Source organism: Terrapene carolina, unplaced genomic scaffold (genome assembly GCF_002925995.2).
Source record: "Terrapene carolina triunguis isolate 2854851 unplaced genomic scaffold, T_m_triunguis-2.0 Scaffold440, whole genome shotgun sequence".
Classification (NCBI taxonomy): domain Eukaryota; kingdom Metazoa; phylum Chordata; order Testudines; family Emydidae; genus Terrapene; species Terrapene triunguis.
The window spans coordinates 69,783-84,819 of NW_020664791.1; the positions used below are offsets into that span (position 1 = coordinate 69,783).

The 15,037-nt window shown below is 52.2% G+C and overlaps 1 protein-coding gene across 1 annotated transcript; it reads right to left on the reverse strand.

Annotated features, from left to right (window-relative positions):
- Positions 1-275: 275 nt before the first annotated feature.
- Positions 276-14,414, reverse strand: LOC112113704 (E3 ubiquitin-protein ligase TRIM39-like). Its single transcript, XM_024210087.3, has 6 exons — positions 13,989-14,414; positions 12,121-12,216; positions 5,983-6,213; positions 3,783-3,805; positions 2,558-2,670; positions 276-1,133 (listed from the first exon to the last, which is right to left on the reverse strand). Exons 1-6 carry the CDS (start codon positions 14,412-14,414, stop codon positions 562-564), a joined length of 1,461 nt encoding a protein of 486 aa, XP_024065855.2. The 3' UTR covers positions 276-561.
- Between the last annotated feature and the right edge of the window lie 623 nt (positions 14,415-15,037).

The window sequence follows — 15,037 nt, forward strand, 5'->3', positions numbered from 1 at the left end:
TTACATTGGCAGCTAAACAGTGTGTGCTATATACAGTGCCCAACACCCGCTCGCTGGAATTCATCAAAAGGCATTAGCGTGTAAGTAACATCGCTAATAGGTCGTTTCCATCTCTCACATGTGGCTAAAATCACTCGCCTGTGGGTCACCGCGGGAAGACTAAACTCTCACACCCCACTTGCCAGCCACCAAACCCCAACGTTGCCCCCATAAAGCGCTTTCCCGGGTGCGGCCTGGAACTGGTTAGCTGATGAGGACTCTGGCTAGGAGGGTATTAATTTTTCAGTAACGTTAAGCTGCGTGTAACATCTTTGTCATCCATGGCCACATGGGAACTTGTGCTGTGCTCTCCCCTGATACGGCAACTCTGCCCCCACTGTCCTGCTCTTCCATCCCTGCCCCCAACAGACACCCAGCTCCTTCACCCGCACTGCTCAGAGCTCAGAACAAGAGTGAAACTGACCCTCTTCAGAGCCGGTTAATTACACTCCTACCTCTACCCGGCGCTGTGCTGATGGGAGGGATAAAGGGGCAGCGTCAACACCTCCTGGAGACAGACGGTTACAGAAGGATGCACCCACTCCCTTCTGTGTCCCTGACCCAGGAGATCACCAGCGGCTCGGCATTTTTGCCACCCGCGGAGGCACCAGGAAAGAAAAGAGGCCGGAGAGGCCCAGAGAACTGGTCAGTGAATGTGTAGATGTGGTCTCGATCGGTCACATTGTAAAATGTGATTTCTCCGGCCTTGTAGTCCAGGAAAATCCCAACCCGCCTGGGTCTCACACTCAGGTGAAGTGAGGTCAGGGGGGAGGTGAGGGCCTCGTATTTACCTCCGCTCTGCAACCGCAGCACCCAGTAGCCATTTTTAGGGGACAGGACAACAGTCCCCTTCCTGCTGGCAGACTCCCTACAAAGCCCCAGGCCCCACTCCGTCTTGTCTCCCACCTGCACTTCCCAGTAGCGCCTCCCCGTGCTGAAGGCCTGAACCCCCAGGACCAGTGGGGAGGCGTTAAATCTCTTGGGGTTGTCAAACAGAGACAGGATCAGTTTCTTGCCTCCCCGTCTCACGCTCTTCCGGTCGTCGGACAGGATGAGTTCGGGATGCGCCGTCTCTGGATCCAGCGTCACGTCCTCTGGAGGGAGAGCGAGGAAAAGAAAAGATGGGTGGATGGACAAACGGATTAGGGGAAGGACGTCATGCTGGGAGAAGAGTCACAGGCAAAGGGACAGAGAAGGGAGGGCAGTAACCAGGCATGCCCAGGGAGAGCCAGTGTTGGGAGCGGGTGTGAACAATGGGATGCTCAATTGTTATGTTTCCTTAGCAACATGGTATCAGCCGGAGGGTTATTTTCTCCTCCATTGTGATTATGGAGGCAATTTTGCTTCTTGGTTCAGAGGAGCTTGGCTGTCCCCTGGGAGGACGGGGTGCTGGAGGAGGAGACACCGTTTAACACAAGATGGCTCAACCTGGCAGTATTTGGCACAGTGCAGATCTTGCCGGCTCAAAGGCGGGAATGATCCCTATGACGCAGATGGGGAAACCGAGGCTCAGAAGAGTTAAGTGGCTTGCCCAGTGAGTCTGTGGGTGAGCTGAGAACAGACCAAGGGGAACAGTGGTAATGGCGGCTGGTTGGAGTCTACAAACAGCGCGTGAATATTCCAGATTGCAGGGTGATTGGGCCACGTTCAAAGCCCCTGTTACTGGCTGCTTGTGAACATTTATGTGCACAGACTCGCATGCAGACCGGGTGATACTAGGGTGGGCACAATGGTTATGGTGGGCTGCTACGTTAGACACCAGGGAGGGTGCTGTGAGCTGCACAGAGACTGTGTGCAGTGTTTAAGGGGCCTGTCAGAAGGAACAGGGGCAGGGTACCTGAACAAGTGACCCTGGCCATGGTGGGGGGCTCAGTAAGCAGCCCCCCCACTACACGGATCCTATAGATACCTAGAACCGATTAATCTGGTTTTGTTGCTACATCAAAATATCTGAAACTGTTTTAACAGAGTTCACACACAAACTGGCACCCATTGAACTAAACTGGTTTGAAAACACGAGAAAGTTGCGCTGGTTTAGCTAAAGATGCAACTTTAACTCAATCTCGTTAAACAAGTGCCCAAGGCCCCGAGGATGTTCGGATTTCACTTTAAATCTGGCTTGTTCTGGTTTCACATAAAGCCACAGGAAATTGGTTTAACACAACCAAAAACACCCCCCACTCTGACTCTGAAATGAGTGTCCACACAGGGGGTTGCACCACTTTCACTCAACTGGTTTAAAACCAATTTGAGTTAAACTGGTGCAACTTTCCTCTTGTAGCCAAGACCTTGGCTAAAGTGGTTCGTGCCTGTGGCACACCGGGCCTTATTGTAAATGGGAACCCAACCTGGAAATTATTATTACTATTTCGTGTGGATGTTGCTGGAATGCCTAGGAGCACCCGTCCGGGCCCAGGTCCCCCTTGCGCTAGGCCCTGTACAAACACAGACCAAAGCACTCACACACCCCATCAGCTCACAGTTCAGGAGCAAAGCAAAGCCAGCTGCTCCCCTTTACCTTTGAATTTCTTCAGCAAGTTCCTCAGGCCCAGGCAGTGCTCTGGGATGCTGTAATTCTCTTTCAGGGCCACGGAGCAAGCCTCTGGAGCCTGAAATGTCACCGCTTCACACCTGGAAAGAAGACATTCCAGCAGGTCAGCACAGAGACCCCGGCCAATCACCGGCTAATGCCTGCAGCTGGGCAAGCAGAGCAGCCAATCCCCTGCAAGGAGCCGGTTGCATTGTGAAACGTCTGTGTGTGGATTGTCTCCGCGCCCACTTAGGGATATCCCAGCCAATGGCCCTGAGCCTGAGGCCCACAGCCATCCGGGGGAGGATCAACCCAGCATAAGGGGGGGCCTCCCGATGCATGGAGCTGGCTGCTCCCCTCCCCAAGGCTGGCATAGACCCTGATAGCGGGTATGGCCAGAGCCTCCCTGTGCCCTGACAATCCCCAGCCACTGACAGCCCTTGGGACCATTAGCACCCCCTTCTGGGGTTGCACTGTGTGCCCCTTGACTGGGGATGCCAATCAGGGCCAATTACTTCACTAGCAGAGGTGTCCATTGACTATTAGGCTCATTTCAAATTCACAAGCATGCCCAGAAATCTGAGTCCAAGAGCTGTGCTCTTCCGGTCAGGGAAGAGAACTATACAGGGGATGCATGTGTCCAGTCACAGCAGCCTGAATTCTGAATGTAAATTACACCCAATCAACTGCTCACGGAATAGCTACAGGCCAAGGATTACCTGCAGTCATTGAGCGGTAGCCACTCCCAGGCAGAGAGAGAGAGACGAAATTAACATACTAATTAATTCATCAAGAAACATTCTCAGCTCTAATCAGAGCAATAACATCGTGCATTTCACAGCAACTCCATCCAAAGCAAACAATAAACGGTATATCATCCCTCAAGTGCAGCCAGCTCTGGGGTGGGAGCTGGCAACCCTCCAGCACACAGCATGCTCCACAATAGTGGATGGGACTTGGGCTCAGGGGTACCAGGGTGAGCAGATTCCCTGCTCTTCATAAATGTGCCAGGAATTCTTTCCTGTCCGTGCACCCAGACGGGACCTCTCCTGGTTAGCTCCCATCATTAGTGAGCTACGTGAGACTTCTCCTTGGGAAAAAACAAGAGGGGGGGTGGAACCCATGTTTGCAGGGAGATTGGGGGGCTGCAAACCTCCTGCTTAGCCCCTCGAGGTAGCCACGTCTGTTAACAGGCGCAAAATGGGAGACGTACCTGCTCAAGGTGCTTTTCATGTCCTAAAAGGAGACAAAGAAAAATGTTGCTCACTTTAGCCACTCCAGAACTGCAGGGGAGCCGGTCAGTGTCACTTGGTTCTAACCCCCATGAGTACAGAGAGGAAGGAGGGCCCTGGCCTAGCACCTGGGAGACTTGAGTGAAATTCCCTCCTCTGCCACAGGCTCTCATGTGAGCTTGGGCAAGTCATATAGCTTCTCTGGGCCTCCGTTTCCCCCCTGTAAAATGGGGATAATAATGCTTCCCTGGGTTGGGTGGGAGGCTAAATGCACTAAAGATTAAGAGGTGCTCAGCTGCTATGGTAACAGGATCCATGGAAGGACCTAACCTAGATACGATCTGCTCATTTCACAGCTCTGTATTCTCCCCCGTCAGCTCAGAATGAAAGGTAATTCCATACCGAGTAACTTCCTTCTCCCAGGACCCAGAGATAGCTGTTAGCATCCACCCAGCATCCTTCACCTAAGGAATCTGTTGGGAAAGTGCTGGGATCACTGAGCTAGAGGCCACTCCTGTCCCACTCTTCTCAGGTCTCTCTGGGGCACCATTTGGGTTTAAAAGACAATGGCATTGATCTTTGCAGCTCACCGTCCACCCCATGGACCTGAGTTAAAGTGGTGGGGCAGTCAAAGAATCATAGAATATCAGGGTTGGAAGGGACCTCAGGAGGTCATCTAGTCCAACCCCCTGCTCAAAGCAGACCAGTCCCCAACTAAACATCCCAGCCAGGGCTTTGTCAAGCCAAGCCCTAAAAACCTCTACCTTCCACCACGTTCCTAGGGAACCCATTCCAGTGCTTCACCACCCTCCTAGTGAAATAGTGATTCCTAATATCCAACCTAGACCTCCCCCACTGCAACTTGAGACCATTGCTCCTTGTTCTGTCATCTGCCACCACTGAGAACAGCCGAGCTCCATCCTCTTTGGAATCCCCTTTCAGGTAATTGAAGACTGCTATCAAATCCCCCCTCACTCTTCTCTTCTGCAGACTAAATAAGCCCAGTTCCCTCAGCCTCTCCTTGTAAGTCATGTGCCTCGGCCCCCTAATAATTTTCGTTGCCCTCCGCTGGACTCTCTCCAATTTGTCCACATCCTTTCTGTAGCGGAGGGACCAAAACTGGATGCAATATACTCCAGGTGTGGCCTCACCAGTGCCGAATAGAGGGGAATAATCACTTCCCTCGATCTCCTGCCATTGCTCCTACTAATGCAGCCCAACATGCGGTTAGCATTCTTGGCAACAAGGGCACACTGCTGACTCATATCCAGCTTCTCATCCACTGTAATCCCCAGGTCCTTTTCTGCAGAACTGCTGCCTAGCCATTCGGTCCCTAGTCTGTAGCGGTACATGGGATTCTTCCATCCTAAGTGCAGGACACTGCACTTGTCCTTGTGGAACCTCATCAGATTTCTTTTGGCCCAATCCTCCAATTTGTCTAGGTCACATGGTAACAGCCCACCCTGCATGTTAGCTAACGCGGGTTAGATGTCACTTCCCCTCCTCTTGAAAGGTGCCCAGCTGAGCTAGTGGGGGGGCAGGGAGCCACCGGAGAACGGAAGCAAACTCGCACATTCACCTTAGGTGCCACGGTGCCTTGCTCTGGCACTGAGAAATCACAGCTCTTCTACTCCCTGGAGGAAATAATGGAACCGATTGTGTCCGGCACCTACCTGGGGGAAGGGGTGGCCAGGAGCCCTACCAGGCTCAGATGCAGCCCTGGTGCTTTCCTGACTGCAGGGGCTACTCCTTCCTGTGGGCACATCCCATCGTCAAGGGGGGCAGGGAGCACTCATGGCCATGTCCTCCCACTGGCCAGCCGAGCGGGTTGGATGCACTGGGTGTAACGCATTGCGTCCTCCTAAGGGGTGGGGCGGCGGCTGCCCTCCCCCTGCACACCTGGAAGCACCAGCAGGAGTGTGCTGCCCTGGAGAACAATCCCGCTTTGATGCCCCCTGGAGGCAGGGTGACTCCGCACCCCTCTCCCAGCAGGGGCCAGAGCCTCCCCGGCACAAGCTGGTGTTAGTAAAGCAGAGAACTGAATGCAGTGGGAAGAGTCAGACACACCCGGACTCCAGTGTCAGGAGATCTAACCCTAACTCCTGGACTCCAGTGTCCTGGGATCCAAGTTCCTTCCCCTTCTGCCTGGCTGGAGAGAGGGGATTTCTGCCACCCGCTCACCTTGAGCAACCCATCTGCTGACTGCTGGAACTTCTCCCTTATCTCCAGGATCAGCTTGTCCAGAGAGGATCTCAGCTCTAAAAGTTTGGTTAGGTTTTCGTTGATTCTCTGCAGGATGATCTTCTCTTCCTGTTCCAGCTTCTGAAGAAGCAGCTTCTCCTCCTCAGCCAGCAGCTGGTGCAGCTTCCCAAATTCAGTCACAATCCTCTCTCTCTTTTTCTTAACTACCTCCTTTGGAAAGAAAAATATACAGGAACAAGAAGAGGATGTATCAACGGCATGGATTAAAATCATAAACCACTGGAGTAACTGAGAGGATATACAAAATCACAGCGCATCTTAAACAGGAGGCATTTACTAACAAAACAACTAAAGAAAAACCAGTATGTTTCCACACAGCTTGAGCTCCAGCTTCATCTCCCTTGTGTACCAGGGATGAGACCCTAGTTGGAACTGTCTGCAGCACAGAAACATCTAGTGGCTGAATAATGTACTGGAAGTAAACATCATCACAACTTTCAGAGGTACGGTAACTCCTTGCTTAACGTTGTAGTTATGTTCCTGAAAAATGCTACTTTAAGCAAAACGGTGTTAAGCGAATCCAATTTCCCCATAAGAATTAATGTAAATGGGGGGGGGTTAGGTTCCAGGGGGAAAAATTTTTGCCGGACAAAAGACTATATTTTATATATATATATACACACATATACACAGTATAAGTTTTAAACAAACAATTGAATACTGTACACAGCAATGATGATTGTGAAGCTTGGTTGAGGTGGTGAAGTCAGAGGGAGGGATATTTCCCAGGGAATGCCTTATTGCTAAATGATGAACTAGCACTCGGCTGAGCCCTCAAGGGTTAACACATTGTTAACGTAGCCTCACACTCTACAAGGCAGCACGAATGGAGGGAGGGGAGACAGCATGGCAGACAGAGACAGAGACACACACCGTGTGTGTGAGAGAGAGAGAGATGCGCATTGCCCCTTTAAATACGCTGACCCCACTCTAAGTACTTTGCCTTTTTAAGTAGATCAGCAAGCTGAGACAGCAGCTGCTGCCAGCAAGCTCCCTCCATCCTGACCTCTATCGTGTCCCCCCCTCCCCCCCCTCCGGCTCTATGGAGATAAGGTAAAGGAGCAGGGGGGCAGGAGTGGGAGAGACCCTGACATTAGCACCCTTCTTCCCCCCCCTCTGCACAGCAAACAGGAGGCTCCCGGGAGCAGCTCCAAGGCAAAGGGCAGGAGCAGCACATGGCAGTGGGGGGAGGGACAGCTGAACTGCCGGCAATTGATAGTCTGCTGGGCGGCTGCCGCACAAGGAACTTAGGGGAGCAGGGAGCTCATAGGGGGGCTGCCGGCCCACCCTGGTTCCAAGCCCCCACCAGCTAGCTCCAACCGGCTGCTCTTCCTGCAAGCAGGGGACAAAGCAGGCGGCTGCCAAACGACGTTATAAGGGAGCATTGAGCAACTTCAAACAAACATGTTCTCTAATTGATCAGCAACGAAACAACGTTAATTGGGAGGACTTTAAGTGTGGAGTTACTGTACAAACTTTAGAGTGTATACGTCCACCATCAAGGCCTACGCTAATCAATCAGATTAGCTCTCTTTGATAAAACACTATCATTTGTTCTTGTTGCCTACTTTGCTTCAGTCTTCACACAAAAAATAACATGTGACCGGACGACGAGCAAAGTTATCACAGACAATAAAGGGAAAGGGACGCAGATCGGGATAAGTAAAGAAAATATCAGAGATCTTCTGAGTAAGTTAAATGAGTTCAAGTCAGCAGGGCCTGATGCTATTCACCCCAGGGTGCCGAAGGAATTAGCTGAAGAAATCTCGGAGCCATTTGCAAAGTCATGGATGACAGGAGAGGTCCCGGAAGACTGGAGAAGGGCTAATGTGGTGCCAATCTTTAAAAAGGGGGGAAAGGAGGAGCTGGGGAATTATAGACCAGTTGGCCTGAACTTCATACCTGTGAAGTTACTAGAGCAATGTATGAAACATTCAATTTGCAAATACCTGGAGAATGAAGGGGTGATCACTGGCAGCCAGCATGAATTTACTAAGAACAAATCATGCCAAACTGGCTTGATAACTGGCAAGATAACTGGTTTGGTGGATAGGGGGAATGTGGTGGACGTAATATACCTGGACTTCAGCAAGGCTTTTGACACAGTCCCACGTGTCATTCTGATAAGTAAGCTGGAGGAATGTGGGCTCGGTGGAACAACCATTGAGTGGATATATAATTGATTAAACAACTGCAAACAAAGAGTCACTATTAATGGAATGATGTTGGATTGGAGGGAGATCTCAAGTGGGGTTCCATAGGGATCTATTCTGGGTCCGGAGTTATTTAACGTCTTTATTAATGACCTGGATGTAGGACTAGAGAGCACACTGATCAAGTCTGCAGATGGCACAAAGCAGGGGGGAGGGGGGCAGAGAGGGCTGCAAACACTTTGGAGGATGGAGCTAAAATTCAGAGGGATGGTGATAAATTGGAGAATTGGGCTGTAGACGACAAAATGAAATTCAGCAAAAACAGATGTAAGGTGCTACACTTAGGGAAGAAAAACCAAACGCACAAATACAGAATGGGGTGGAACTGGCTTGGCGGCAGCACTGCTGAGAAGGATCTGGGAGTTGGGGCGAATCACAACCTCGACATGTGTCAGCAATGCGATGCTGTTGCAAAAAAAGCAAATGCAATTTTAGGTTGCATTAACAGAGACATAGCGTGCAAAGAGGAGATTAAGGAGGGACATGATAGAGGGCGGTCTTCAAATACTAGAAAGGCTGCCATAAAAAAGATGGAGAAAAGTTGTTCTCTCTTGCCACAGAGGGCAGGACAAGAGGCAATTGGTTCAAACTACAGCTGAGCAGAGTTAGATTAAATCTCAGGAAAAACTGCCGAGCTGTAAGAGCAGGAGGCCAATGGAACAGAGGCCTAGGGAGGTTGTGGAAGCTCCTTCACTGGAAGTTTCAAAAGGAGGCTGGAGCCATCTGTCCGGGATGGTTTAAACACAACAAATCCGCATCGTGGCGGGGGTTAGACTAGATCAGGGGTAGGCAACCTATGGCACGCGTGCCAAAGGCGGCACACGAGCTGATTTTCAGTGGCACTCACACTGCCCGGGTCCTGGCCAGCGGTCCGGGGGGCTCTGCATTTTAATTTAATTTTAAATGAAGCTTCTTAAACATTTTAAAAACCTTATTTACTTTACATACAACAATAGTTTAGTTCTATAATATAGACTTATAGAAAGAGACCTTCTAAAACCGTTAAAATGTATGACTGGCACGCAAAACCTTACATTAGAGTGAACAAATGAAGACTCGCACACCACTTCTGACAGGTTGCCGACCCCTGGACTAGATGATTATTACACCGTGTTTAAATAAAATGGCCTCTAGATGGCAGCAGACGCTAAGGAATAGGACAGTGCTGCTCTAGTCAGCCCAGCGCAGTGATCGCAGCCCCCTCTGAATCCGTTCAGAGGCCATTGACCACCACACCCGGCCTTCTTCAAACAGCCGCTGCGCAGGGCCAAGCAGCCCATCTGTGCAGGCTCAGGAGCGCGGTATCGAGCCCCTGCGCCTTTTGCTGCTCAGCCCCCAGCGCGTGTGTAGCGCTGGTTAGCGACGCCCTGCGCCTGATCCCATCTAGTGACTGTCTGGTGGCCCGTGTGAGAGGAGCTGGGGTCCCAGGTCCTGCCACTCGGCAACTGCTGCCAACACCTGGTTCTCCCTGGACTGGACCCTTCTTGGCAGCCACGGAAGGAGGAGCAAGGCCTGAAGCGTGATCTCCTCCCGCTCAGACTGAAACAACAGGGGAGATCTCAGCCCAGGGGGACCGGGGTGGCCCTGTTTACCTAAGCGGCTCTGCCAGCTCTCCCCCAGCCCCAGCCCCGGAGGTGATCCCCCAGCCCAGGGGGCAGCTGGCGTGGGGAAGTTTGCACTGCCACTGTCCCAGCACATCTGCTCCCCAGGCCGCTGAGTCAGACCCACAGCACCACAGCTCTTGTGGGCGTGGTGATAGCTGGCGTTTTCCCAGATGCCAGAGCCAGGGGCTGCAGGAGAACAGGGCCGGCTTTAGGCCAATTCCACCAATTCCCCCGAATCGGGCCCCGCACCTAAGAGGGCCCCGCGCCCAGTGGCAGGGCCGCCCAGAGTGGGGGGTAAGTGGCAGAGGCACCTTTTTAATTTTTACTCACCTGGAGGCGCTCTGGGTCTTTGGCGGTGGGTCCTTCACTGCCGCCGAAGACCTGAAGTGAGTGAAGGACCGCCGCCAAAGACTAGGAGCGCGGCCGGGTGAGTACAAGCCCTGCGTGTTTTTTTATGTGGTTTTTTTTTTTGTGGTTTTTAGTCATCCCTGTCGGGGCCCCGTCGAAACTGTTCGAATCGGGCCCCGCACTTCCTAAAGCCGGCCCTGCAGGAGAAGCTCAGCTTTCAGTTTCACTCAGAAGCACCTTTCTGGCCCTCATGGGCGCAGAGAAAAGCTTGAAGATGTGAAGTGAGGTCACCCTGGGAACGTGGGCATTGCCAGGTTGGCTCAGAGCCCAGTGTCCTGTCTGTGACAGTGGCCAGGACCAGACCCTTCAGAGGAACATGTAAGGACCCACCTGGCCGTAGCAAATGGGACAATCTGCCCCTCACTTAGGTAGCACCCTGTCTCTAACAGAGACTGGTTCAAACCCCGATGCGCCAGGTTCAATATCCCTTCCCATGTCTCTGTTGTTGTTAATTATGACCCTAAAGGCTCGAAGACCAGAAGGCAAATAAAAAGAACCCTTCCAATTTCTTTATTCTAATGTCATGATTTTTAAGCCTCTCTCAGGCCTTCTATGGGCCTGCCTCATGAGTTGTGGGTGCTCAGGGTGCTTTCACATGCACTGATATGAACTGGAAAAAAAATAACCCTCATATACAAATCCAGGGCACGCCCGGGCTGCTGTGTTGTGCCCCTGGAGGAGAGATTTCCTAACCCTTGACTCAAACAAGGCACAGTCACAGGGCAGAAAGACACATCATGTTTCATAACACCCTCCTCAGCCTTTACGTCCCCACATCCGTGCCAACACTGCAACCAAGGGATACTGTTATCTCGAGGATCACATGCTGTAAACAAGCCGATTCATAGCATGCCAGGCCAGAAGGGATCATTGTGATCATTCTAGTCTGACCTCCTGTGTGACACACGCCACAGAACAGCCCCACAATCATTCCCAGGGCAGAGCTTTTCGAAAAACATCCCAGCTTGGTTTAAAAATGGCCAGTGATGGAGAAGCCTTGGTAAATTGTTCCGGTGGTTAATTACCATCACTTAAACAATTGTGGCTTTTTTCCAGTCTGAATCTGTCTAGCTTCAACTTCCAGCCATCGGATCATGTTTCTCTGATAGACTGCAAAGCCCAATATCAAATATTTGTCCCCTGTGTAAGTATTTATAGACTGTGATCAAGTCAGCCCTTAACCATCTCTTTGTTAAGCTAAATAGATTTATTTCACTAATAACCCGCCCAGTTGTTGGGTGGAATTCTCTGCCTCCTGCTATCAGGCTAGATGGTATCGTCTGGCCCCAAATCTGTAAAAAGTGAGAGATCTTTGAAAGCCAGATTTCTTTGTTATTGCTGATGCTCCTTGTTTATTCTTTGCGTCTGGCTCCTGCTCTGTATAATCAAAGGACTCAGTTTCACTTTCTGGCTTTCCCCCAGCAGGGAGAATAGCCATTAGTTTAAAATACAGCACATTGTGCTGCCAACTCTCATGACTTTTATCCTGATTACTGGTGTTATTCTTAAAGAAAAACAATGATTGTCCTCTATTGTTCTCCAGTTCAGTTACTTTGCGAATTTCCCAGTATTTTGTGCCTAGTCACGCTGACTGTTTTCCCTGGCATAGTCAGTTTCCTTTGTTTCTGTGGGTCTCTCATGGCAACAAGGGGGATTTTTTATACACAAATGTTGTTATGGCCGAGGAGCAGATGTGGTACCTGAAACTGTTATTAATGTTTAAAGTAATTTATCTTTTTTTTAATAACTATCTTTCCAGTTGACAGTGTTCTCTTAACTGTGGGCATCGATGTCAGAAGTGTCCTTTTTAATACGGGAACCCAAACACCTGCCTTGCATTCCTGGGTTTTTGTCCTCTCCACCATTGCATGTTTCTGGATTTCATCCACCTCTTTCAACAACCGTTCCAGGGATTTCTGGAGTTTGAGCTGACAAGAAAAATAAATCCAGTCAATTTCTGACCCCTCTCTGCTGGACTTGATCTCGACTATTTGCATTTCCTATCAAACCGGTTGAAAAGCGCACACCAGTGTGTGAGGGGGTGTATAGAACCTGTTTCAGGGATTGGCAAGGAGACAGTTAACATTCTAACAGCTGATCCACCCCTACTGCCCAGACAATCCCTCCATTGAGATCAGGCAGCTGTGAGCTTTCCTCAGCTCAGGGAGTATTAACTGTCTCCCTGCCAGTCCCTGAACAGGCTTCTATACAACTCAGTCACAGGGGCTGAGATTCTTCATTATTCGCAGCAGTTTAATGCCTTCCCATTACAGGTGCGTTTCAGAAGCCATCTGTGCAGAAAGGGGCCTGTCATTTCCTGGACCCCAAGTTGCCCCTTCATGTCTTTGCACGCCCTGTTCCTGCATTTTCACGTGTGCACAAAAACATGCACGAGGGATTTATGTGAGCAAAATTAGTGCCTGATTAAGAATCCAGATGGTGGTCCCTGCTCCTGCTGCTCTGTGGCTCTCTGGCAGCGACAAGCAGGTGAAAAGCAGGTTTCACTCTCTGCCTTGGCGTTGCCCTTGCATAAGGGTGTTACCGCTCTATACCCCTTCGGCCTGGCCTGCAGCGTAGGGGGCATGAATGGAGAGGAGGGAATGGCCACGGCACCTCTGTGCTCCAGCTATTCCCTGCTGCCAGAACGACCCTAGGACCCAGATCAATCCCCAGCCCCGAATCCAGAGGCTGCCAAGGTGGGGAGCAGCCACCTTTGCCCTCCCTCCTCATGTCTGGAGAATCCCTCCTCACGCTCAGAATCTGGGCTGCTGTTTCTCCAGGCTCTGGCTAGAGCAGGTGCCTGGGAGTGAAGTGGTTAAGACAGTTGTCCCCAAACTTTTTACCTCGCTCCCCCTTACCCATGTCCACGCCCTCCCCACACCCTCCAGATTCGGGGCCGGGAGTGGGCCCGTGGCTCCAGGAGTGGGCGATATGGACAGGGGTAAGGGGGCCAAGGCTGGGGCCATGGCTAGAGTTGGGGGCAGGGCTGGGAGCAGAGCCTTGCCCGAAGGCCGAGGCTGGCAGCCAGGGCACCGGGTGTGGGGCTGGCAGCTGGGGCCGGCAGCCGGGCCTGGGGCCAGGAGTAGAGCTGGGTGGCACTCCCTCCCTGCCCCCCGTGAGGGCTGGCCTGGGCCCCAGCTGTGCCCCCCTGGGGAAGCACCCCTCCCCAGATTGGGGACTTCTGGGTTAAGGGGAGCAGGATGGCTCAGGGGAACTGTGGAATAAGAAAGGGGGGTCCAGCCCCGGGTGGTTGTGCCCAAAGCCTGTTGCCATCTGCTGGCTGCTCTGTGGCCTGCACGGAATGAGTTGCTGGGTCTCAGCCCCGCCCGAGTGAGGCAGGGGTTCACATCGCAAAACCACCATCACAGCTGGCACCGAATGGGCAGGCCCAGTCAGCAGAGAGTGAATCACCCTCCCCCCACCCACCGCCCCATAAGACTGAGTCGTGGTTGGGCGGGGGGTGTCCCCAGAATGCCGACACCCTGGCCGTGCCCCCTTTCCCCTGGCCACGGCCCTACCCGGGGAGATGGAGGGGTGTGTAGGGGAAGCTGTGGATAAAGAGCTCTTCCGGCACAGCTCGGGCTGTCAGTCTTGGTTGGCCATATTCCTGGCGGTTTCATCCCATGACATAAGCCTTAATTCCTGGAGACTCCAGGACAGCCCTGGAGGGTTGGCGACCCTAAGCCCAGCTCCCCTCTACCTTGTACACCTGGGCCGCCTCCTCAATGGGGTAGACGGCGTGAGGCCGGTGTTCCAGGGACTCTCGACACACCACACAGATGGCCTCCCCGTCCTCTTCGCAGAAGAGCTTGAGCCTCTCCTCGTGTTTCCTGCAGAGCGCCTCTGGCCGCCCCTTGGCCGGCGGCTGCCCCAGCTGCTTGATGGTCTCCACAATATTGGCCAGTTGCTTGTTGGGCCTGACGTTGCTCTTGTGAAAGGCCGCCCGGCACTGAGGGCAGGACACGGGCCCGCTGGCCCCGCGCCCCGTCTCCTGGCAGTAGGTGGCGATGCATGCCCTGCAGAAGTTGTGCCCACAGTCTATGCTCACGGGGTCACTCATGTACTCCAGGCAGATGGAGCAAATGGCCTCCTCCTGCAGTTTCTCCAGCGGGTTCGCGAAGGCCATGGTGGCAGCTGCTGTGTGGCCGGTTCCGGGTCACTTTCACTTTCTCACTGCACAGGGGAGGAGTCACATTACTGGTGGGGGCGGGACTATGCTAATACCGTGAGCTCGCTCCAGCCCCGGGGGAGCTGTTCCACTCGCTCTAACAGCCAGCGGTGCTCAGATCAGAGACCTGGCCAGCCAGGGCAGTAGTTAGAGCAGCGTTGGCTGTCAGTGCCACAGAACTGCACTCCGAGATCTCAGAGCGGGGCCCATGGTGCCTGGAAGAGGATGCTGCCTTACGACAGATGTGTGGCTGATTCCAATGACCCGGCCAGACAGGAAAATTCCTTTTGGCCTGAGGGAGGCTTTTTTTTAAAAAGTGATCTTGCTAATATGAGCAATTTGGCAACGGCTGAGACGGTAGCGCATCCGTGCACTAGGTTAGTCATGTGTCTATAACTGAAAAGCCGAATGAGGTCTGGCTATGCCTCGATCCCTGTGATTTAAATTCAACGTGGGCATTAGTCAGTGAAAATGATTGAAGCAAGGGGTGGCAGATAAGAAAAGACATGCTGGGTATCAGACAAAGAACCAGCATTCTGCAAATGAACTTAGACTGGTCAAGCTCCAATGAGTGTATTTTA

Excerpts from the sequence above, each read along its gene's own strand:
- LOC112113704 (XM_024210087.3), bottom strand. The coding sequence starts at position 14,414 with ATGGCCTTCGCGAACCCGCTGGAGAAACTGCAGGAGGAGGCCATTTGC. Across the intron at positions 6,214-12,120 it reads CAAAAACCCAGGAATGCAAG|GAGGTAGTTAAGAAAAAGAG; the intron begins GCAGGTGTTTGG and ends TTCTTTCCAAAG. Across the intron at positions 2,671-3,782 it reads ATGAAAAGCACCTTGAGCAG|GTGTGAAGCGGTGACATTTC; the intron begins GTACGTCTCCCA and ends TCTTCTTTCCAG.